Source organism: Bidens hawaiensis, unplaced genomic scaffold, assembly GCF_021521415.1.
Source record: "Bidens hawaiensis isolate Kalapana, Puna unplaced genomic scaffold, B.hawaiensis_p1.1 tig00013006_1, whole genome shotgun sequence".
NCBI classification, from domain to species: domain Eukaryota; kingdom Viridiplantae; phylum Streptophyta; class Magnoliopsida; order Asterales; family Asteraceae; genus Bidens; species Bidens hawaiensis.
In genome coordinates this window covers 163,589-189,063 of record NW_027492092.1, presented here as the reverse complement: position 1 = coordinate 189,063, position 25,475 = coordinate 163,589, and the positions used below count along the sequence as shown (strand labels likewise).

General features: G+C 35.9%; 1 protein-coding gene across 1 annotated transcript; it reads left to right on the top strand.

Annotated features, from left to right (window-relative positions):
• Positions 1-16,778: 16,778 nt before the first annotated feature.
• LOC143542951 (uncharacterized) lies at positions 16,779-25,364 on the top strand. The gene is made up of 15 exons (XM_077035406.1): positions 16,779-19,337; positions 19,433-19,561; positions 19,646-19,828; positions 19,909-19,961; positions 20,044-20,272; positions 20,351-20,414; positions 20,500-20,619; positions 20,913-21,026; positions 21,531-21,727; positions 21,812-22,027; positions 23,200-23,318; positions 23,543-23,715; positions 24,372-24,505; positions 24,628-24,714; positions 24,801-25,364. The coding sequence occupies exons 1-15, from the start codon at positions 16,779-16,781 to the stop codon at positions 24,885-24,887; spliced, it is 4,464 nt and encodes a 1,487-aa protein (XP_076891521.1). The 3' UTR covers positions 24,888-25,364.
• The last annotated feature ends 111 nt before the right edge of the window (positions 25,365-25,475 follow it).

The following is a 25,475-nucleotide window of genomic DNA, read 5'->3' as shown; positions in this document are numbered from 1 at the left end:
ACCGTATCGTTGCTACGCCTTTGGGGGTTGGGAACTTTATGCACCCACGCGTTGTGGAAGCGATGGCTCGGAGAGCCCTCATGCCAGGACGCCCCAATATGATGTTGTATTTTGAAGGGGCCCTGACTACTGAAAATCGAAGTTGAACAGTTTGAGTTTTCCTTCCCTCTTTCAAGATGAAAGGGAGGGTTATTGAACCCAAATGCTTAACTACCTCCCCCGAGAAACCCACCAGGGGGCATACATCTTCTTCCAACTGGTCCCAGACCTCTTTCTGGATTCTTGCAAAACAGTGCTCGTACATGACCTCGACCCCACTTCCTCGTCCACGTGGACACGGGCGACCGGAGCCCCGCCACACTAGCCGATATGTTCAACGGAATTTCCCTAGCATCCTCGTTAGTTAGACTTGAAAATGACAAAGGAACATTCATCCAGACAAGATTTCGCGGGAACGCCTCGCTCTTTCCCTTTTTGGCAGGCTTGCCTTCCCGTCCTTCTTCTTCCCCCCTTCGCCGAACCATGTCAACGAAGTGTTTATCCTCATCCTCCTCCTTGACCTTCGAGGTCCCTTACATGGGAGGAAGCGGCAATTGGCCTGCCTTTATGGCGGCTTCCCATAATTTCTTTAACTACACACAACTCTCGGTTGAGTGCCCCAGACTCTAGTGGTAACTACAGAACCCTTGAGGATTCTGTAGGGTTGCTTCGCTTGGGTGGGAGGTCTGGGAGAGTACTTGGCCCGGTCAGCTATCATCACATCCCCGTGCCCTATGCTTAACCGTTCTCCCAAAAGAGGTATAGGACGGAAAGTTTCTGACCTTACAGGGGTGGACAGCCGTGGGGGATAGTAAAAGGTATTTACGGGATGTGGGGGCTCCCACTCCCTCAACTTGGAGCCTGTGTCTTTTCCCTTGGCAAAGCCTCTAATTCTGTCCATTAGTTGATCAAAGGTGGTAGGGAAGTCTTCCCCAAACTTTTCTGTGAGCTGGGAAAATCTTACCCCATTAATGAACCCACCAATCTTCATTACTTCCGGCACACCCTTTATGTTCATGCTTTCAGATATGTACCTCTCCATAAATTGCTCCACCTTTTCTTCGTTCCTCCTTCGTATATGAAGGATTTCGTTGGGGTTCTTCATGGCCTTTCTTTGTTGACTGAAATTTCGGAGCAAATTTTCTCTTAATTCCTCATAGCTATCAATACTTCCAGGCTCTATATTGTCAAACCATACCCGGGCTCCCCTCGTCAGCGTCTGGGGGAACATTAGACACCGTACCGGCATGGACCAACCACTTACCAGCCCGTCCCCTGGTAGGCATGCAGATGGTCCTCAGGGTCTTGCGTGCCATCATACTTGTCGACTGTGGAGGGGTACCTTAGTTTTGGAGGTAACGGCGCCTCAGCTATACGTTTAGTGAGCTTGGAAACATCGAATGTGTCCCTAAGTCAATAGGGCTTCCAATGGGTTCCCTGGCATTCTCCCCTTTCCTTTAGTAGTAGAGAGGAGAGTCACCAGAGACTTTATCAGCATCTCTGGACCCCCCTGGACACCTTGGCCTTCTGTGTTTAACTGTGACCCGGGCGTCTCAAAGGAGAGCCGGGTCCAGAGTGCTTCTAGCTTTTCCTTCTTCTCTTCCTCGTCAAGAAAGGCTCTTAAGGTATCTCTGTGAGCTTGTATGAACTCTGGAGTTACCTTCCGCCCCTCCCTCTCTCCTTATTCGTCTTCGGGTTCTCCTTCTTCATCCTCTCGTCCTGTGATATCTTCCACAAGGATGGGCCCGCCGGCCGGATGTCTGGTTCTCGCCGAACTTCACTTGCTCCTTCGGTAACGACGTGACTCTTCCCGGAACCTGAAGGGAAGGGTGGTAGCATGTTTTTTAGGTTTTGATCGGCCATTCTTTGATGTTACGGTAAGACCTGAGATCAAGAGGTCCCACGGATGGCGCCAATGTTGGAACCTATTCCGACTAAACAGGGAATGCTCCTAACAAACACAAGAATGGAGATCAAATGGGAGTGAAGAGTGAAAGTGTTTTGTATTGAAGGTGAATGAATGTACAATGCGGATCTCTCCTTTATTTATAGGAGAAGATATTTATACATATTATCTATCGGTTTATCTATTTCGGCTAGGTCCTTTGGTCCAGTCTCGTTTCCTTCGGGCCTTGCTAGTTCTAAGATCTTTACCTCCTGGTTCTTGTCTCCTATCCCGATCATGCGTGCCTCGGGCCACCCACTAGATCGGACGTGCTACATGGAGTTTCCCTCGCAAATGGTTTCCCTCCAAACCGTCTTCTAGAATCTCTTGTGCTATTGGGCCTGCCTTCATTAGGCCTGTTCGGATTATTGGGCTAGGGCCTGCCCATGAGGCCACCTTATGGGTAGGCTCTTCACCACTCATCTATGGATATAGTGTTTGGAGCTTAAGAGCATCACAATAAGTCGTGTTTAGGGGTTGTTAGTCTTGTTTTCCACCTTGTCCTCTCGGTTTTGGGTCGCCGGTTTTGGCCAAGAACACCCAACAACGAATGTTGCTGGACATATATATTTTTCGGTATAAATTTTATATAGTAACATGAGTGGTTAAAAATGAAATAGGTTGATGATGATGCGGCAAATTTTTTTTCTTTTTGGTTTTTCTTATTTGTTGAGTTTTGATTATCTTGTTGTGATTGGTCTAAGATAGGGGTGTAAACGTGTTAAGCCAAGCTCAAGCTCGACTAGGCTTGAGCTTGGCTTGTTTAACTTACACGGAGCTCGAGGTCGGCTCGTGAGTAGTTTTTAAGCTTGGGCTCGGCTCATTTACTATTTATTAATTAATTAATTTTTATATATTTACAATTATTTTTATATATTTTTACCATTATTATTTTATATGCCACATAATATATGTTATTTAGTTTATTTCATAACTATATATATTAATTAATATTTATTATTATATATACACATTATAAAAATTACATACATGGCATACTCGTTTAGACTCGCGAGTCGGCTTGAGCTCGATAAGTGAAGCTCGGGTTCAGTCTCGTTTATTAAACGAGCTTACTTTTAGGCTCGAGCTCAGACTCGTTTAAGCTTGGCCTGATCGAGTTTTTCACGAGCCGATCTCGAGTGGCCTGCGAGCAGCTCGGCTCGTTTACACCCCCAATCTAATAGCACCCACAACAGGGATTGGCAAACACCGTCCTAGCCACAAACCTCACCATTGTGAAGCAAGCACGATCCACCCCCTCCTCCGCCCATGAAGATTTCGAAAAGCAAACCTTCATCTGTTTGGTTATGTGGGTGCCGTCTCTCACATGCATATGTTCGTAAAACGTCTTAAAACATTTATAGATACTTTAATATATAAAGAATATGGCAAGGAGACATGTAGTTACTGATGGGGGGCATACTGCATACATGGGTTCATAGCCGCTAACAGGAATGAACAATCATAGGCATATATTGCCGACACCTTTAATGAGTTAATCTAGCCCACTGATTCACAAGGGCCATGCAAGCCAACCACCCTACACAGTCTTGACATTACCCATCTGGTCAATAATAACTCACACATTAAATATATATGTTGTCATTTATATGATTAAATAATCATATTGGTTTCTTCCTTCCATCAATCAAAAAATATAGCCATATTTCCATTGACTTAAGTATGTCAACCAGAAAATAAAATTTTGATTGCTCAAAAAGTATATAAAGAGGACAAGAATCCAAGCCTTGATGGAATCTCAAAAAGAGTTTTAACAAAATTTTGATAACCCGTGTTCAGCGGGTCATGCATAGTAATGTTATGACTCCAAGATCAGCAAATATAGTTTTTAAAAGATTGTGTTTTGCGATTCAAAAAGGGGTAGCGGCGCAACTTGTTGCCCGCTTGCCTTCTGTTTCGATGTAATCCAAAAGGTCATTATAAAATTGAAGATATATATATATATATATATAAAATAAATTTTGTAGCAAGTTTTAATAATAAAAAATGACTTTATTATAGAATACGATGAACGGTATAAGATCAGACATATTTAAGGGTTATTTGATAGTCTCTTAATAATTTTATTAATAGATTACCTTTGAATCGGTTAGCACTAAAGTGTGGTTTGGTTTATTACAAGGAAACCTTTGAATCAAGGGAGGGGGTTGTAACCAAGTAGTATTAAGTTAGGTATGGTGGTTCTTTCCAAGGGGTTTAGGGTTCTTTCTGGTCTTATGGAGTCATGTTGGATAAATGTGTAGATTTATAAATAAGCTATAGGATACATGAAATAGTCATTGCATAAGATACTTAAAAAAAATAATAAAAAAAAATAAAAAAAGATAACATTTATCCTGATTTTATTATATTAAAGTCTACAAACATGTATAAAATACACATATTTATGAGTTTTGTAATATGAAGGCATGACTCTTAAGCGAGTCAAGATCTGATAAATTTATTCCATGTGTTCAAAAATGTTGACGCTCAAAGTATTCACATTAGAGTTTATTCTATATTCCATTCTTAAAACTTACGTTCTATTCCCGAGATCATTAAACGAAAAAAAGTGAAGGAAAAGAACCTTTTCCTTTCTCTTTCTTTTCATTTCATTTCATTTCATTTCCTTTTCTTTACTAACTTTCTTTCCATCCATTTCCATTTTACTTTTCCTTTCAATTCCTAACATTTCTTTCCTTTAATAAAACTTGGGAACACACATTTTTCTGTTTCTTTCCCTTTCCATCCTTAAATAAAACTTGGAAACACAACCAATCTTTTCTTTCCAACCTTTTCCTTCCCTTTTTTTCGTTTATTTATCTCGAGAATACAGCGTTAGAGAAATATAAAGGATGGTTAAAACTATCTAAATCATTCATGTATCTCATTCTCTAAAATTGAGAAAAAATAAATAAAATTAACGCTATAATGAGTCTTAAAATACAGAAACTTACTATTCATTTCCAATATTTATCTATACAAATGTTTGTTAGCGTAAAAAAGAGAAAAAATAGGCTTTTTCACCTATGACGGGTTTTCTTGTGTAAATTATCTACTCTCTACTTGTGGAATAAAGACGAACAAGAGAGCCAACAACCCGTCATTGATTCAAATTAGCGGTTTAAAAAACAAAAACTAAAGTAAAGAAAGAAAGAAAAATAACAGGAAGAGAGAATTATTTGTTCTAGGACTGCAAAGCATGTGAGGTGACAGACAGACGCATGTGAGTGAGCGTGGAGTATCAAAAGTTGGGTGTACCCTTGTTCCCTACGGCCTACCCACACCCAATCACACCCGTCGTGGTACCATCCGTACCAGCTTCCGTATCATTTTTCAAAAGTCCGTCCTTTTGATTCTCTCTTTGTAGTACTAATTAATAATAATAAAGAATAAACTATTCGAACCTTTTCAATTATTATGATTAAAATACTAATTATATTATAATAACAAAGACAATTAGTCAAGCATTAATAGTAGTCTTATGACTTTTCTTATCCTCTCAACTGGATCAATTTGTTGAATCTGTTGGTTTTTCTAGATAATTGTTTTTTTTCGAGTGAGTGAGCCAGGCCATCTCATATCGTTCATCAGACATAAGGATAATGCATTTGTCATGATGATTTCAAATGATCGTGTTTTTGCTAACTTGTTCAATAAAATATTATGTTAAAAAAATACATCTTTTATTTAATAAAATTGAGTCATTTGGGTTTGATTTACTATTTGTTATTTTTTTATTGATTTATTTATTTTAAATTATTGTTGTGTTAGTTATTTATTTTTTTCTTGGCAAGTGGTTAGTCTTTCTCCCTAACATTTTTACAGTTAAGAGATTGAAATGTGTTGACTAATACTTTTGACATGTTGAAAACGGTTATTGTATAAAAAAAGGATTTGTTAGTTTATTCATTTTGTTGGAAAATAGTAGAAATTTTAAAGATAATAAATTATAATACAGCTACACTAGTTATTTTCTTAACATGTATGTATGTATTATTTTACACAGAAATATAAGTCAAATGGATAACATACTACGTTGTTAACCCCTAAACCAATAAATATAAATATTACTCTCTAACTTGTTAAGACTACTCGTTAAATCTATATTTTATTGATTTTTAATGTAGGTAAAGAAATCTTGATTTAGTTGAAAAGGAGTCAAAGATGATATTTATCACTTACACATTTTATTAATTTGGATTTTTTTTGAAAAGCCAAATTTAATAAAAGTAAAATGTATTTTATTATTTTTTATATTTGCATATATTGGGGTTTTTCGTTATTAATAATTGTGGCATGACCATGAACAGAAACTTCAACTTTGAATTTAACATTAACGTTATGGACCACCGACTTGAGAAGGACGAACAGCTACTCTTATCCGAATTATACATTAAATGTGTAAACATTTAATAAAAAACAAATTTATAATTATTTTTTTTCTAATATTTTACCATCAACACCAAGCATTTGCATAAAATGTTAAAATGGTTTTAGAAATTAAATATCTTTCAAAAAATGTTAAGTTTGCTATTTGGTTCAAAGTTGTTTTAATGTGGTTGATTTGATGATGCGGATTATTTAGTCTGTTTTGTTAATTTCTTGATATTGTCGAGTAACTTTACGATCATGCAATAAAACCTAAAGCCTGATCGTGACATTGATCATGATCTTACTATTGCAGTTAGTGATTAATCTATGGTCAGTTCATGATATTGACCGTGCGATCTGTTGCTTGTGATATTGTGTGAATGATTCAAAAAATAAAACATAAATTATATTAATACAAAACTAAATTAAAATAGCATTTGGCGTATATTTTAAATCAACATTATTAAAATACGTAAGCTCATATTTATGCATGTATGCACCGGCAACAGTATATGAAATATACCATAAATCAGATTTATTAAATAAACTCAACTATCAATAAACGAATTAAGCTTGCTACACCTAGTATATAAACAAGTGATCCGTTGAATATTATTGAGATATTCGATAAATGGATTTTTTTTTTTGAACTACACCAATACCCGAGTGAGCCTTTCTGAGACGGTATGTCAACCATCCATATTGATTTTGACGTTTTAAGCCTGGCTCATTCGGACCACAATTGAGGTTATTTTGAGGAAACCTGTCACCGTGAGAAAACCCATTAAATTAGGTTTTGGACATAAGATCATAAGATTACAAGTATTAACCATCACCCTCATGTTATTAGATTAGAAGTCGAGGAGTTGAAATAACCTAAGTGATAGAGATGTTGATGCAAGTATAGAAGCACAATGTACAAGTTGTAATGGAAATAATATCCAAGAGACATGATCCGGAGAAATTGAATACTTGAATGGTTTAGGGAGCCGTGACACATGGTCATCACCACACCCATGGTCCTCCACGTTATTTAAATTATTATTGCTCATTAAAAGCACCCTTATCAAATAAAATACATGCTACATTTATTCTTCTAATAACCCTATATTCTTCTTTCTTTATTATTTTAAAAATGTTCTTAAGACATCTAAGTTAACTACTATTTATGTGTTAAAATCTGTGTACACTTTGCAAGATTAGTGGCTTTGGGTCCTATTTTTTTAAGGCTCAAAAGATATACACACACGTACACAAAGAATCTTTAAAACCTTTCAGTTTTCGCTATTCAGCAGTGATCAAACACGAGAAAATGTGAATCGACAACCAACGCGTGTTTATTCCTTTTGCATTTGATAATTTTGGGTTCCCCGCGCCTAGGGTTGTGAAGATACTTAACCGAGTTCAACAAATTATACATGGTAATGTTATGACTTCAAGATCAATCAACATATATAGTTAATAAGAGACTTGGTTTTGCAATCCCATTCGTTTGCCTTTTATTTCGAAGTTAAAACAATGAAGTTCTATTACAAATAGTTTTAACCCGTATCTCTGCTTTCATCTTCATCCCATTGATCTTTACTGGTCCCCCTTGTATATTGTGCATTGATTTTTGGACCAAAATAAAGAAGCTTCATCTCATATCAACTACTTTGCTTCCAAATTTAGGGGGTGTTTGGTAGAGGGAATTGAGGGGTGAGAAATGGAATTGGAAAGAATTCTCTTGTTTGTTTATGAAAGAAAGAGGTGATAAATGGAAATAAACCATTTCCATTTCTCTGATTTTGTTTCTCTAAAAAAAGCGGAGAATTGGATTTCTAGGGTTTCATTTCTCAGCCTCACTCTCTCACGCCTCTCCCTGCTGTTCGATCTACAGCAGCAAACTCACGCCTCTCCCTGCTGTTCGATCGACTTGCAGCCTCTAATCACCCACAAATCATCTCCAATCCAAGAACCGAGTTCGTATTCGCGATCCTTGCTTCGATTCCAACGATCCTAGGTATGAAACTTTCTTTTTTTCGACTTTCTTATGCTCGACCAGACCTAAACCTCTATCCAAACTCAGCTGCTGATGTCGATTGTTATCGTGGGATGTTTGTATGTTGTTGGTAATCGATTTAGATATGTTAGATTTCAATGGTTTATGTTTAATTCGACTCTTGATGAAATCTTTGATGTCTAGGTTGGGAATTGAACATCATATGGTACGAAATTGATGAGTTTGAATCATGAATTTTATGTTAGAATGATATTTAGATGCTAGGTTGAATGTTGGAACCGATAAATTGAATGTTTACATGAGTTGCTTGAATGCTGTTGCTGATGAAATCTGTAATGCTGTTTTGTTCAAACAATATTTTGATCATAACAGATGCAAATTGATCGTTTCTTGAGTCTAACATTAAGTTCAAAGAGTCTAGTTTCAAACCCCACTGGTTTCGTAATTTTTAGAGAAGTTTTGATTACCCAAACGTGAAAAATAAAACCGAAGGTCAAATATGTTTTTGACTGACAGATTTTAGGTCCACTTCTAAAGAGCATAACTCTCTTGTTTTTGAAGTTTTAGACTTCATTCCTCTTTCTAATGAACATTTTAATTGTCTAGAATATTTCCCAATTGGCCTTGTATGCAAATCCTGAGTAGTCAATTTTTGAGAAATTTTGACATTTACAAACTCTGAACAGTAAGTTTTAGATACCTTTGATAATTAGCATTTTAGTTGAAAACCTTATGCATACTTTAAAAATTTGAGAAAAATATATAAACACTTAGAAATGTTGAAGTTTCTGTGAAAATATTTTCATAATTTATTTCAATTGTTTTGTTGATAAATAAATCTATATTTACAAACTCAAATCTGACCAAAAAACTCAGATTTCTACATATCAACAAATCATCACTTTTTACACCATTTTTATCTAGAAATTGACTTGTAACTCACATGGAAACCTTAGGGATCTTGTATAACATTGACTTGTAACTCACATGGAAACTTGGATGTTCAATTTCATCCAAAATAACATATATATTGATGTAAACATTGGCAATTAAAAAACATTCAGCAAGTCAGTGAATAAAGTAGCCTGTAATCATTTTTCTTGCTTTCATGATCACTTTGTTGCTAATATTTGGATTATATTTTGGAGTTATTTGCTTTTCTTGAATTTTCTTATATTTTTATGTGTAGATGGCAAGATCACCTTCCAGACAAAGAATAGTTGCCATAGGTGCATTTTATGTCATTTATGTTACGATTCGTTGGTGGATGTTGTGTACTTATCATTTGCGTTGGTCGATTGAGTCAATGACTTTACGTACAAAATATTTAATGAGTTACCATAATAGGCGTGAAAACATGGTGAGGATGGTTTATGAAAGTGATGTTACGAGTGTTGTTAACATAAGAATGAATATACATGCATTTACAACACTTTGTGATATGCTAGAAACTAGAGGGGGACTAAAGAATAGTTTTGTATGTGAATTGGTTTTAACTATGGTTGATGTTTTTTGCTTAAAAACTATGTTTTGTATGTGAATTGGTTTGATCAATGCATATTTTGGTTGGAATTTATGCATCTTTTTATATGTTTTTTATTTTTTAATAAATATTTGTTATGAAAAAAATACTTGTGCTAATGATAAAGTTGATATAATTCTCTGTTTATTTCCTATGTACCAAACAAGAGAAATGATTCTCAGCTATATTTCTCTACTGAAATCTCTGTACTACCAAACAGAACAGTCAATTCTCATTCTCCAGACCAATTCCCTTTCTCTGCAATTCCCTTTCTCTATTCCATTTCTCTACAATTCCATTCTCAGTACCAAACTCCCCCTTAATGTCATTCCAAATTTAATTCCCATGAAGAGTAAAACCTATTTCCAAATCCTATCACTCTACATCTTACATAGGAATGAACATAAACACCTTGAACGCAAATCTATATTATAAATTTAGCTCACACTATTGACACCACAAACATAAAAAAGTGGGTGACACAAAGAAGTCTAAACACACTTTATTATTTAAATGCTATTATCAATAATAATAGAAAAAAAAGGACAGGCATAAATTTTTATTTCCAACCCCCAAACAACAAATCTATCCGAAATTCAAACAAAACTATAGACATGCTACAAAGCTTTACTTAAGAATCAAAACGATGTGTATATTGGTATTTGCGTTAAAAGTTCGAGACAGAAAGAATACGACATACAACATATTCAATAAAGATGGATTAAAAGATCCCAAAACATCATTAAGAGGGAAGAACACATGTCTCCAAGCATGTTGTCACATAATTCACTATATATGTCCTCTCAAGGTACATGTCTCATACTTCTTACATGACATAACTGAGGAAACACTAGTTTAACTCTCAGTCTAATTACTTAGTTCTTAGATTAAAGTTAGTTTTTTCCACGTGGGTTGGAGTATAATCCAGCTGATGAGAGTAGAACCACATAGAAAACAAAACACCGTGAGCTCGTTACGAGAAGAAGATAGGGGGGTCTTCTCATAACCACCCTTCAGCGTGAGAATCAGTACGAGAGATTGAATACAAGTAAAATACAAGTGATCACGGAGCACTAGTGAGTGTTCTTGCTCTAGAGTTCAGATCCTTTTACCGTTGGAGGTGGAGAAGTATTTATAACCGGATGAGAGGAGAGAAGGTATGGGTTGTCGGCCATGTCAGAAAATCCACTAATCGTGGTGCTTGCACGTGTCCAAAAGAGTTGGTGAATAAAGTAGCTGATTAACAACAACATTTGTACTATGTAGTACTATTAACGATGTGCTATTGGCATGTTATTGGCTGGAAGTCATTTTCGCCAAGATACTTTCTTTTTCCCAATTCCTAGGAAGATCTTTGGAGTCAATTTTCTCAAGATGTCAAGAAATGCTTGGCGTAAGGTTAGACTTCCGTCGACGCCATGTACCTCCGTACTTGATGCTTACTACTGTTCCTCGAAGGATATGGGTCCGCATGCGAAAGCTTCTATTATCCTTTAGATTGGTGCGAGACCCTACCTCTTCAATAACCCTTCAACCACATATTCTAATAATTTCAAATAGACAATTTAAAGGTGGTGCTAGAAGTGTTTATAGTCGTACTAATTGTTGAAGAGTCGGCCAATTATTCAACAAAGTCACATGAAGAGTTTATATAGACTAACATCATTTTAGTTTCATCAATTAATGAATATGTTTTATAATATGGAGTAAATTTATATATCATATATAGAGAAATAATTGGTTCTTTGTATAAAAATTTTAATGCTTAAATTAAAAAATAAAAAGGCACATGCATAAACTTTGAAGTATAATAATAAAGCTGTCATTTAATGACACAATCTTTTGATGAAACACCCCTCCACGACACTCACTCTCATGCCTCCACGCCAAAACTTTGGAAACGCCTTTACTCATTTTTATATTCATTATACGAGGTCTTCTTTTGTATACCTTTGGGTATAATATTCGGAATTATAAAAACATTTAATTGAATTTTTTTAACGTCATTTCGATTACTGGGTCACCAACTCATTCGATTATTTCAGTTTAACCCTTCATAGGAAAACTAATCATAAATGAAAAAAACCTTTAGTTCATACTAAAACATCTATTTTGTGTCATAGGTGAGACGTGAACACAAGATATTCTTATTTTTTTAAGTTTGGATTTATCTTGTGACGATTATACGGAAACTAAAAATTCGAAAAAGTTACAATCAATAAAATTCTCAGTCGTTCGAAAAAGAAAAATAATAACAAAGAAAAATAATAACTTTTGTTGTGAACAACAATTTTTTCAATAATTAAATTTTCATACAAAATTCTTTTAATACTTAAGTTGATTTTACGTCGGTGACAAACTCAAGATATGGACAAATTTAGGAGTCCATTTTCCAACTTGATTTTTCTTGTCTATTACCATTTGACTCATTTGTGTGTGGAATCAATTATCACTCTATATTAAAATATTTTAGCAAGGATCATACAAATATAGACCTTTGAAAATTTAGTATACCACTTTACTTAAACAAAAATAACACTTTTTTATATTTAGAGTATCAAATGGTCTATGGAAAAAATAATAAGAAAACATAAGAGCACGAAACCGGTTGAAGTAATAACATATTGGAATTGTAACTACAAAATATTTATTTGTATTGTAATTGTTTGATTCATAAACTAGAAAGTTATTTTATTAATGTTATATATCTTAAAAATTTATTTTTTTATTACTTTTTTTTTTCAAAAAAATTGGGTTGGTTCAAAATTGTATACAACAAGCCAAATCATGAAACCTGGGTATTCAAACCGTAAACCGGCACGGTTCCCTCCAACACAGTCAAACTGGCCGATTTAACTCAGTTAAGGCAATTTACACGGCGACGACAAACAAGGGTCGCGGCCTTCCTTGTCCATCTCATGTGGGCCAATTTAAGTTAGCATGTATTTGAAAAGTGACTCATTTTGACCTATTGTATAATTTAAGAACATCATAATACATTTTTTTTACTCAAATCAGCTCACTTGTCAATGGACTGACCACTCTATCGGTAAACTGTTTGATCAATCTCGAATTTGAGCATTATAAGTTATGTGCCTTTTGTGATTTTTTTAGTCATACAAATTTGTTGTACAGGTTGAACGCTAACGTGTATTAATGTATATCGTATAAATAAAACCGGATACATACTTGAGTGACGTATAAAAGAATTAAAAAAGTTGGTATGAAAAAAGTTGTATATTATCACAAAGTTACCTAAACAAACAAGTATTATTACTTATTGGTAATGTATTTATTAGGTGTTATAAGTTTGTTACATGACGACAACCTTTGATGTTACAACTCATGATTCTTTTCCATATCTTGAAGATACACAAAGATAACATCACATGTGCAAATTTGAACACCACAATAAACCATTCCCAAAAAGCAAACTGCTGAATCAAGGACAAACCAAATCTATGCTATGCTAATGTATATGGACCGGATCCATTATGGCTAGATCATGTACATGTGGTCTCTCGAGCCTTTTGGTAGACCATTCATAAACAGTGGCGGAACCAGATTTTATTAGCTAAAAGGTTATCATAAAGTTCTCTTCACTTTTTACTACAACTAAAAGGTCCAACTAATGTTTATCTTATAGAAAAAGTCCTAGATTTTATATATGAAAAGTTGACAAATTTGGGTGTTCCGCCCATGTTTATAATCACGGGTCAAGACTAATTACACTCTTGGTCCTGTTTTGGTATAGTGGTTCACCAAGAATACGTATTTTTCACAAATTATAAAGTAGTTAACCAAAGTACCAAACAGTCTTTCTTTAAGCGCACCCTTTGAAATTTGAACCAACCAAAAAAACCCTTGATTACAGTTTACAAGAAACCAGAATAACAATTTATGAGAAGTTCATTATAACTAAACCAAAAGCACCTACCAATAAGCCCATTACCCAGCCCATAGTGGCCAATTTTAACTAGTATTAAAAAGCAGCCTGTTTCAACCCACTTAAGTAACCCATCTTGCCACCTAAGCCCGTTACCCGGCACATAGTAGCCCGTTTTGACTCTTAGTGAAAAAATAAATAAATAATCGTTTCAACCCACTTAAACCAATCTTGCCATATGTAAACCTACTAAGGGGTAAGGGGGGTTTTTGGTTGAGCTTCTAAAAATTGTTTATTTGCTTAGTCTAAATGGATCACTACTTAAGCTAGAATCTAAATCGACATTTAATCGAGCAGCAGGAGTTTCCGAAATTGGTCCATCTATGTAAAAAAAGGCCAGTTGACCACACTCTTGCCCAAAGCTGCCTGGTCCAACCGACCTTGCCCGAGGCGGTGGAGGTGGGATGTGATGTGGGTCCTCTCATAACCCCCAAGCCGTTTACTTCATGTGAGGCTCCAATGTTTTCAACCACATTATTCGAAGACCCTTTAGTGGGCATACTTAACACAATAAACTAAAAATGGGTTCAAAACATTTAAACAACATACATGTAATTAAATAAATTGATTAAAAATACAACAAGCTTTACATATCATTATGAAACTCAACTATTTGGCTAGATAAAAATACAACTTTCCTAACCTTCAACGAAGCATCATATATTAGAACACATAAAGATTGCACATCATCAACTATACGTAATACAAAATACCATGCCGATCAATCATAACACTTATCTACTGTCTCTCTTTTTCTTAACCTAAATTCAATACTTTTAAATCCGATTTTAAAGTTTCATAAATACATAATCATTATTAAGTTTAGCATGCCAGATACATTCGATGAGTTATAAAACTTCATCAACACAAACTCGTCAAGATTTAACACCCTGTTTGGTGGTTCTAAACCATGACCAAAACCTACCACTTCTACTTTTAAGCGTGTACCATTAATGCATAAACTAATATCCGTTCAATGGCCCCAAGTATTTATGACAACCTATATCTAACCAAACATACGAGTACTCTTACAATCTATAACGAATGCTAGCAAACAAGTAAAAACACTAAAAGCCGGTTTATACACTTGTTAACCTTTATATGAAGGATCATAGTGTAAACTAATATTCTTTACATTTTATTTTCGATTTAGTATTTTAATCATCACTAGTTTTCTTATATTTATTTGATTTATTTATGTTAGCATCTATCTGAACAAGATCTAGAAATGTATCCTATGTTTCACAATTAAAAATGGTATTTTAAATTATTTATTATTTAAGAATCTCAAAGGAAAATAGAAAAGTAATCACTTGGAATTTAAATTACTTGTCTACATCTATATTTGCTTAGAATTTGAGTTTAAGACTACTCCGTTTTAACTCTTTTAACTAAAGTTATTCAAATCACATCACCTAAATTGTGACACTCGACTTTAAATTAACAATTCATATCGTTTGTCAAAAGAAACAAAAGCTTGCTAAGTGCTTTTCTAGTCAGATTTTGAAAAATAAAGAAATTATCGATCTATTCAAACAGTTACGTACAAAATAATTACAAGACAAGAAAAAATATCAATCCATTCATTCAAGACAATTACGTATAAGATATCCTCTCAATCCATCCTATTTCATCAATAGTCAAATACCAATCGTCTCGTTAATTTTTCCTTTTCTTTATTACTCTACCAAAAAGTTGATCATACAAATTTAATCTGAATAACTTCATACAACTACAATAATTAAAATCAACAATTATAACTAAGTAGGGAAGGTCAGCGATGGTATGGGGACGTGTCCGGCTGATGTGACATCGCTTTTGTGAATCGACAGTTTTTTTTGGCATCAAACACCGTGCAACATGGATGTTTTCGGGCATCATGGACGCAAATGTTAACGAACTAAGGGGGAAACGAGGGGCACTATGATGAGGTGGCGGTGGCTTTCGACGTGAAGATGATTATACCCACAACGAACAACCTAATAATAATAACGTATATCGGTTTAAAATAATCCCAACTATCACCTTTTGATTGCCGCCGGCCCCAACTAACGAAATAGCTGATGACAGTCCCACCTTTTAACATGTTTGCTTCCAACGATCCACGACTAACGAAAGCGTAACTCCATTAGTCTTCGACAGCCGGAAAAACAAATATTTTTAGGAAACTCAATCTGAACACCACCACCACCATTTGAACACTACTGTTGACCACCACTACCCAAACACGACCACCACCACCAACCACCACTATGTGAACACCACCACTAATGGTTTCCACCTGAAAAATAAGTTTTTCCCCCGAAAACGTTTTCCCGGCGACACCACCTAGGGTTCTGATGACCTAAATAATTGGGATTTTACTTAAAAAAAGTCCTAAAGTCCGATCTAACGTTTCAAAGAGGTTCGAGACGAAAATATTGAGTTTTTCAGGAAAAAGAAGTTTTTTTTTCGAAAACGTTTTTCCAGCAACCGAAAACTAACGGAGAGTTACGCTTCCATTAGTCGTGAATCGTTGGAAGCAAACATGGTAAAAGATGAGATTATCACCGGCTACTTGGTTAGTTAAAACCGACAACTACCTAAAAATAACACTTGGGATTATTTTAGAACCATGCAAAGTTAAAAAACAAGATAATTGACAATTATTGACAGCAAAATCCTACCCAAGAGGAGACGTGAGGTTAAATATGGCATGGTATGGTATATCAGAATCAACATAAAGCTGGTCAATGTCAAAATCAAAAGCTTCATTATAAATCCACTGAGAGGAGTTAACTTATTAATAATAACAATAAAAACCCCTCTTTTCACACAACCACCGATCGCTGCGGTGCAACGCCACCAACCACCACCACCCTCACCAACTCACAGTAAGTCTTCTATCTGTATCTATACATACACACCTATACATGTATCAACTGCTTTGATTAACTCCATTTATTAGCCTATGGGCCGTAAGAAGCGTAACGTCGTTACTCGCTCCAAACCTATTAATAATAATAATCAACCTCCGCCGCCGTTACCTAACGACGCCGATGACGTTGCCGTTAGTTTACTCACTCCGGACCACAATTGGAACCTTAATTCGTCGATTGGACTTCAAACGCCCAAATTTGACCTAGAAACTGAAGCTTCTAGGTTACTTGTTGATTCGGTGAAAATCGAGTGTGAGAAGGCGTTGAATGCTGTTAGGCGAGGGAACCATACCAAAGCCCTAAGGTTAATGAAGGATTTGTGTGTGAAATTTGAGGATAACACGGCTTGTTTGGCGTTGGTTTGTCGAGTTCAAGGGACGGTTTGTGTTAAGGTGGCGGCGATTATCGACGATCCGAATGCGAAACAGAGGCATTTGCGGAACGCGGTGGAATCGGCGAAGAAGGCGGTGGTGTTGTCGCCGAGTTCGATTGAGTTTGCGCATTTTTACGCGAATTTGTTGTGTGAGACGGCTGCGGACGGGAAGGATTATGAGGATTCGGTGAGGGAGTGTGAGCGTGCGTTGATGATTAAGGATCCGGTTGATCCTGGGAAGGAGAGTTTGCTGGATGAGAGTCAGCTGAAGATTGGTGCGCCGGATGCGAGGATTGAGCATGTGCAGAATGAGCTTCGGGCGTTGCTGCAGAGAGCGAGTCTTGGGACTCTTTCGACTTGGATGAGGAATTTAGGGAACGGGGATGATAAGTTTAGGTTTGTTCCTGTTAGGAGGGTTCCTGAGGACCCGATGGATGTAAGAGTGGTTCAAGCTAGAAGGCCGAATGATATTAAGAAAGTGAGTAAGACGGATGAGGAAAGGAAGAAAGAGATTGAAGTTAAAGTGGCTGCAGCAAGGTTATTGCAGCAGAAGCTAGAGTCTTCCCAGTCTCAAACTGAAACAGATAAGGGTCCGGAGTCTTCTTTTGGGCCGGGCCAGCGAACAGGTGACAGGAGAAAAAGTGGAAAAGTGAAAAGGAGTGCGACTACTTCTGAAAGAAAAGATAATGTTGTTCATTACTGGAAGTCCATGAGTACAGATTTGAAGAAAGACTTGTACAAGATAACTGTATCAGATATTGCATCCCATTTTAAGTCACTAAAAGATGGATTAGCATATGAAGTCATTACTGAAGCTTTGTCCTTTGGTGTGGATAGTGGCTGGAGGTACTGGATGTGCTGTCGATGTGGTGAGAAGTTTGTTGATCTTGATCTGCACAAGCAGCATGTTTTAGAGGAGAACATGGATAGCTTATCACCAAAGTTTCAGGCTGTTTTACCTCCAAATGTTGACAGTGAGTGGACTGAAATGCTTCTGACTTATCCTTGGAAAGCATTGGATGTCAATGCTGCTGTTAGAATGGTTGAACTGCAATCAAATTCTTCAGTTTCTAACTCAGACTTAGCTAATGGCAGTTTTAGTGAAAGTTATGGGTACGGGAATTCATGGGCTTCATTTGATCATAAGCAGTATGAAGATAGTTATAATGGTGTAAGTGCAGGGGGCAGAAAGACTGCTAAAACTGCTGACTGTGTCCCAATGGAATGTGATCAAGGTGAAGGTTGCAAGGGATATTTCCACCCTGAAAGCTGGCCATTATCTAATGACATTGAGCGAACAGAGCTGCTTGAAAAGATTAAAACTTTATTCCATTTACTTATTAAACATAAGTGTCTTGCAGCAAGTCATCTTACAAAAGTTATACAGTTTTCAGTTGAGGAGTTGCATCCTCAGCTTCTGAACGCTGGTGTGGAACAGTCACCAATTTGTATATGCTTTCTTGGAGTAACTGAGCTTAAAAAAGTGCTTATGTTTTTGCAAGAACTATCTTGTTCATGTGGAATAGGTAGGTATTCAGAGAATGGTAACGCTTTAGAAGAGTTGACCAATGTCACACAAGTCAATGAAGTATCCGAAAAAATAACTTTTGATAAAGATGGTTCATGTCTCTTGTTAAATGCAAGCACTTTCCAAGATAAAGATAATGATGATGAGCCTCTACTGTCATGGATATTTTCGGGCCCCACAAGTCAGGAACGGTTGACATTCTGGACTAAAACTAGAGATGAGAAGATACATAAAGGGATAGAGCTTTTAGAGATAATCGGTAGAGAATTTTCGCATTTGCAGAGCTTATGTGATAGAAAGTTGGAGCATGTAAGTTACGAGGAAGCATTACAGTTAGTTGAAGATCTCTGCCTAGAAGAAGGTAAGAAAAGAGAGAATTCTACCGAATTCGTTCGACAAAGTTACGAATCGGTTTTAAGGAAACGAAGAGAAGAAATTACTCAACAGAACGGTGATGTTACATGCGTTAATAGGTTTGAGGTGGAAGCCTTGACAAATGTTCTAAAAGAAGTAGACTCTTTCAATGTTAATCAATTCAGGTTTGAAGATACATATGGTGTTGTAAATGTGAATCCTCATGTCGACTTAGAATCTAGTGAAAATGATTGGAGGGTGAATGACTATCATCAACAGTTGGATGCTTGCATAGAAATTGGAATCCAGAAACAGAAAGAACAGCTGTCTGTTGAGGTCTGTATGACTAATGAATATGTGTATTATATACTGAATTTTTATATATGCGATTGTGCGGTCTTCCACTTTATCTCACTTTTTCAGAAATGCAGCTTAGCAAAATCAATGCACGGATCATGCGGAATCTCTCCGGAATGCAGCAGTTGGAAGCCAAGTTAGGTCCATTATGTGCTAATGATTTTAGACTCATAGTTGAACCTCTTGTGAAGTCATATTTGCGGGTTCGTATCATCATATACAACTTTCTATACATGTGTTAAAGGTGCAAATACATTTGTTTACACTTTTTTTTTATCTTTTTTTAGGCACGCCTAGAGAATTTAGCAGAGAAAGATGCCACAGAGAAATCAGATGCTGCTAGAGAAGCTTTCTTGGCTGAACTTGCTCTAGATTCTAAAAAAGGATCGGGTGATGTTCCAAAGCATCTCAATGATAAACTAAAGGATAAAAGAAAGAACAAAGAACACAGAAAAACAAAGGATTTCAAGGTTTGAACTTTGTAACATATTCTAAATAATTTCTTATCTTTATTAGGTTATAGATTGAGAATGCATTGTTGCATATGCAGGCTATAAGCACTGGTGAATCACATGTTTTACCCAATGGGAATGCAGAGATGACGTATGTGGCTTCTTCACTATGCTTTTATGTTCATAATAAGAATTTATATCATTACCGTTGTGCTGATGTTTGTTTTTTTCAGTTCCTCAGATGCAATTGTGTTAGATGAACAACCAAATGAAAGTGTGGATGAAGTTGGTGTTTTCCTTCAGCAGGAAGATGAAGCAAGGCGCAGGAAAATTGAGCTTGAAGCTGAGGAACGAAAGCTTGAAGAAACATTAAAATATCAAAGAAGGATTGAGGATGAAGCTAAACAAAGACATCTCGCAGAGCAACATAAAAATAACTCAAGAATGCCACCAATGAGCACGGTGAGCTTCTTTGTGATGATGTTAGCAACATAAAAATGCAATGGTGTATGATGCGGCTTACCTTTTTTTGTCTTCTAGGAACCCGTGAAGCAAAGTAATGGACTTTTGAGCCTTACAGAAGATGGACTCTCAGAGAGGACTGGTATTGATTGTGCTTATATATAAACATACATCATATAGACATGCTATTACTTATGAAACTACAAAACATTGTCTCTCTTTGTTAGGAAGAAGAAGTAGACGGCAAAAAAGTACAACCAAGGTAATTGATGGAAGACCGCAAACTGTGCCAGCTGGAAAGGAAACTACCGAATCTGGACAAAGTACGTATGGTGACTTTCTTCAAGGTGAAATATATTGTGTATCTGTGTGAGACTCAAATACTCATTAATATCAATGTCATTCGAGTTATATGATCTATTTGTTTCTGTTCATTTTTCTTTTGTTCTTTTTAATTTACTTTGTGCGGGGTATAATTTGGTATGCCCCTTCAGTAACTTTCCGTATGGAGAAAGTGAGGAGGGTAAAAATGAGAAAAGTAAACAAATAGAGGCGTTTTATAAAAATCTTATAATTTCATTTCTTGTCATCTTATTATGACATTAAGATCTCAGCTTATGGGTTGTACTTTGCTTGATAGCAGACACCTCTTCTTCAGGAGATAATGAAACAAGGGTGTTGATGTTGCAAATAGAAGATGATGACGAAAAAAGGTTCCAAGCTGAACTGTCAAAAGCTGTCCGCCAAAGCCTTGGTATTTATATATCTGCTTATTTATAACATAATAATAGTTAGATGTTATTTGGTCCATTTTGATCGATTTTAGTTTATATTTAAGTTGGAATTAACTACGATATGAAGTATCCAGAAGAATTCGAGCTTATGCATAATCCTGGTGTCTTAACACTACTGCAATTACTTTGATGAAGCTCATAGTTTAGTCAACTGTCAACTAGAAAAATCGTTCTTGATCTTTGACCATATTTGTTTCTTGAAGTTATGCTAACAGTGACAAAAATGAGCACCCCTGGTGGGTTGGTTAACATGTAAAGTTGGGTTTGGGTTTGAACAAGTAATTTTGTTGTGGGTTGAAACGGGTTAGGCTGGGTTGCATTGAGACCCGAAACCACTTTTTTTTTGTCCAAAATATGTTTTTCTATAAAAGAAATGATCTTTTTATGTGCAAATGTGCGTCGCAATATGTCCTTACAAAATTTTAGAATTTGCTTTAAAGTTGGTATTTATTTTAAAAATGCAGATGCATTTCATTCGCACAAGCGATATTCTTCAATATCTGGAATAATAATACCTGACGACATGCTTATAGAAGGGGAAGACTCTTGTATTACATCTATTGAAGTCGAATCAGACAATGTAAACGGAAGTGATGTATATGGTACAGGCCTGAAGAATGAAGTTGGTGAATACAACTGTTTTCTAAATGTTATTATACAGGTTATGTTTTCGAAATTCAAGTTTCACCAATCTTCTTTATTCGTCTCAAATCTAATATTTGTAATCTTTTTCTTCAAATTGCAGTCATTATGGCATTTGAGACGGTTTCGTGAGGAATTTTTAGGCACAACTACTTGTGATCATCTTCATGTTGGTGATCCATGTGTTACATGCGCTTTGTATGATATTTTTAGTGCTTTAAACTCTGCTTCAACTGATACAAAAGTTCAAGCTGTTGCCCCTATTTCTCTTCGGATTGCTCTTAGCAACTTGTATCCTGACAGTAACTTCTTTCAAGAGGTATGCCTTTTCATCTTGATCATATATGTTATATTTAGGTTTTAGAGTTAAACGTTATATGCTTCTGCCAAGCCCTTGTGTACGCTATGTTTTAGGTTTTTAGTTGTTGGTAAGTACTAGAGGTGGGAAGTGGATGCTTGTAAATGAATCGAACGGACACGAACGAGGCATGTTTGTGTTCGTTCATTTAACTTAACCAAACACACAATCAAACACAAACACTTAAACGAATGAGGTTTTCGTGTTTGTTTGTTAAAGGAATGAATGTTCGTGTTCGTTTGCTAATATTATTAGTAACGAATGGTTCACAAATGTAAGATAACACAAAAGAACGAACATAACTGAATATAGATGAATTAACATAGCTGAATGAACACCGATTAGAAGTAAACATGAACATTAATATGTTGTCTCTAAAAATTAGATAAACCTAGAATAAACTGTACTGGGTGATATTTAATTTTTTTAAGACAAGACTAAATTGTAACAGGCCTAGAAAGTTTAAATGAAGATATATACACGAACACAAATAAATGAATGTAAACGAATAAATGAACGCATACGGTCTACGAATGAACATAGATTAACGTAAACGAACATACATAAGTGAAAGAACGTTCACGAACATAAATGAACGAATGATACACGTGTTCATGTTTGTTTGTTTAACTAAATGAACTAAAAGACTGTTCATGTCCATTCGTTTATTAAATAAACGAACTTCTAGCCCAACGGTTCACCAACTGTTCATTGAACGTTCGGTTCATTTGCAGGCTTAGAAGTGGACGGGTTGGGTAAAATGCGGAAGTATATTGGTTCAGGTTGGGTCGAATTTAAGTAATTTATAAAGAAAAGTGCTAAAATACCTCTACATCCCATTCTTTATTTTCTTTATATCTCCAAATTATATAGTAGAGTAATAGTAGTTCCCTATATTTGATAGGTTACTATTCATCACTCTCTAAACTTCTTGTGAGGGTATAAGAAATAGAAACAGTAATAAAAAATTTGTGAATAAGATAGAGAGAGAGATGGAGAATGGGATGTAGGAGGTTAATAGAATATAAACAAAATTTAGAGAAAATGTGTTTTTAGGTTGAATTATTGAGATATGGATGAAGAATGGGACATGAATGCTCTGAGATAATAAATTATATGTGATGATTTGGCAGGCACAAATGAATGATGCATCGGAAGTATTGGGAGTGATATTTGATTGCTTACATAAATCATTCACACCCGGTACATCCGTTTCTGATACTGAACAAACAGAAAACAATACAATGGGCTTGTGGGAGTGTATAAATAAATATTGTACAGCACATACTCTTTTTGGAATGGACATTTTTGAACGAATGAATTGTTATAATTGTGGGTTGGAAACCAGGAGTCTCAAATACACATCTTTCTTTCATCAAATCAACGCTAACGCCCTTAGAACCATGAAGGCATGTTTCTTTCTTTTTCTTTTTTTTTATTTTACCCTTGTGCTCAATTTTCATTGCTAATGATAAGCTTTATTATATTACTCCTGCTGCTGGTCATGTGTCCGGAAGGTTCTTTTGATGAGCTGTTAAACCTTGTTGAGATGAATCACCAATTAGCTTGTGATCCAGATGATGGTGGTTGTGGGAAGCTTAATTACATCCATCACATCCTTTCTAATCCACCTCATGTTTTCACAACAGGTGCTCTCAGAATGGGCAGTTTTTAGAGATTCTCAGTAGGGATGTAAACGAGCTGAGCCTGAGCCCGAGCTCAACTAGGATCGTTTTGACTTACAAGAGCTCGAGCTTGAGGTCGGCTAGTTTTGAGCCCTTATTCTATATCCCGAGCTCGGCTCATTTGTTATTAATAATTATTCACATTTTTAATTATTTTGAGAAAAACCTTAAAACGAGCCTAAGCTCGCCTTGAGTAGGCTGCGCAGTGTGAAATTAATACATAGAAGTCCTAAAGGGTTAAAAGCACACAAGGCTCGGTAAGGCTCAACAAGCCTAAACGATCTTTCCATACAAGGCTCGAGCTCGGGCTTGATAACTAATCGAGCTTGATTGAAGCTCAGGCTCAGCTCGTTTCGAGCTTTTTATTGATCCGATCTCAATTAGCTTGCTAGCGGCTCGGTTCGTTTGCACCCCTAAGGTTTTGGGCCGACCCACGAACGCCTTTGTAGCATTTTCTGAATTTTCATAAATATTTTATGCGTTTGAATACACTTTGGAAGAGTTTTGAACTGTTTAAACTATTTAACCTATAACCCCAACCCAATCTACCCATTTTTATGTAATTAAGTCTAAATCGGCACCTATATCAACTGCTAACCTACAATTGTTATGTTTTGTAGTTCTTGGTTGGCAAAACACATGTGAAAGTGTTGAAGATATAAAGGCGACATTAGCAGCATTATCTACTGAAATAGATTTAAGTGTACTTTATCGTGGACTTGATCCAAATAACACACGCCGTCTTGTTTCAGTGGTAAATGTCTTTATTTAGAGTGACATTATTTTGATTTCTTTAGTCTATTGTAAGTGGAAATGTATCATTTTTCACACATACAGTTGTTTAATTCAACATAAATGCTTGTAATTTCTTTTAAGGTATGCTATTACGGGCAGCATTATCATTGCTTTGCATACAGCCATGTTCATCATCGATGGGTGATGTATGATGACAAAACAGTCAAGGTAACACATTTTTTATGCAATAATCTATGATATATTTTATAATTATGTATGTATATGTATTAATGCTATAATATTTAATTTTGTAGGTAGTTGGACGATGGGAAGATGTAGTATCAATGTGTGAAAAAGGGCATTTGCAACCTCAGGTTCTTTTTTATGAAGCTGTAAATTAGCAATTTTGGTGGCCGGTGGTCAGAAGTTATGATGTTCGGGAAGCTTGTATTATAAAGAAATTTTGTAGAAGAGTTGACCTGAGAAGTTTTGATGGCGCAGTCAGCAAAAGTCAAAAGTATCGTATTTTTTTTATCCGCGTCAGTATTATTATTATTATAAAGTCCTTTTCCAGACTTGTTATTATGGTAAATCAGAAAGTGGAAAATGGGCTTTACTATTGAGAAAGGTTTGTACAGTTTGGTGATCCGGTGGTTGGTAATGGGTGCTTGGTTTCTACTACTGCAGCCTTCGGTTGTGTACTTGGGTTTGGCCATTGTGATATTACATAAACCAATGGAATTGGTGGACAACAAAGAGGTAAAAAGAGCCTGTGTGCTCGTTTTTGTACTGCAAAAGTCGTCGATTTAATTATTCAAACGTGCTATATTGGTGACCGTTATCATATAGATGTTTTAGGGTGGTATTGATATTCCCAACTTTCAGACATAATTGCTTGCTTGGTTTCGTAATGACCTTTTATTAGTTTATGATTGTGTGTTTCTGTGTTTTGATTATGAATCCGGGACATTGGTCCCATGCTGGTTCCT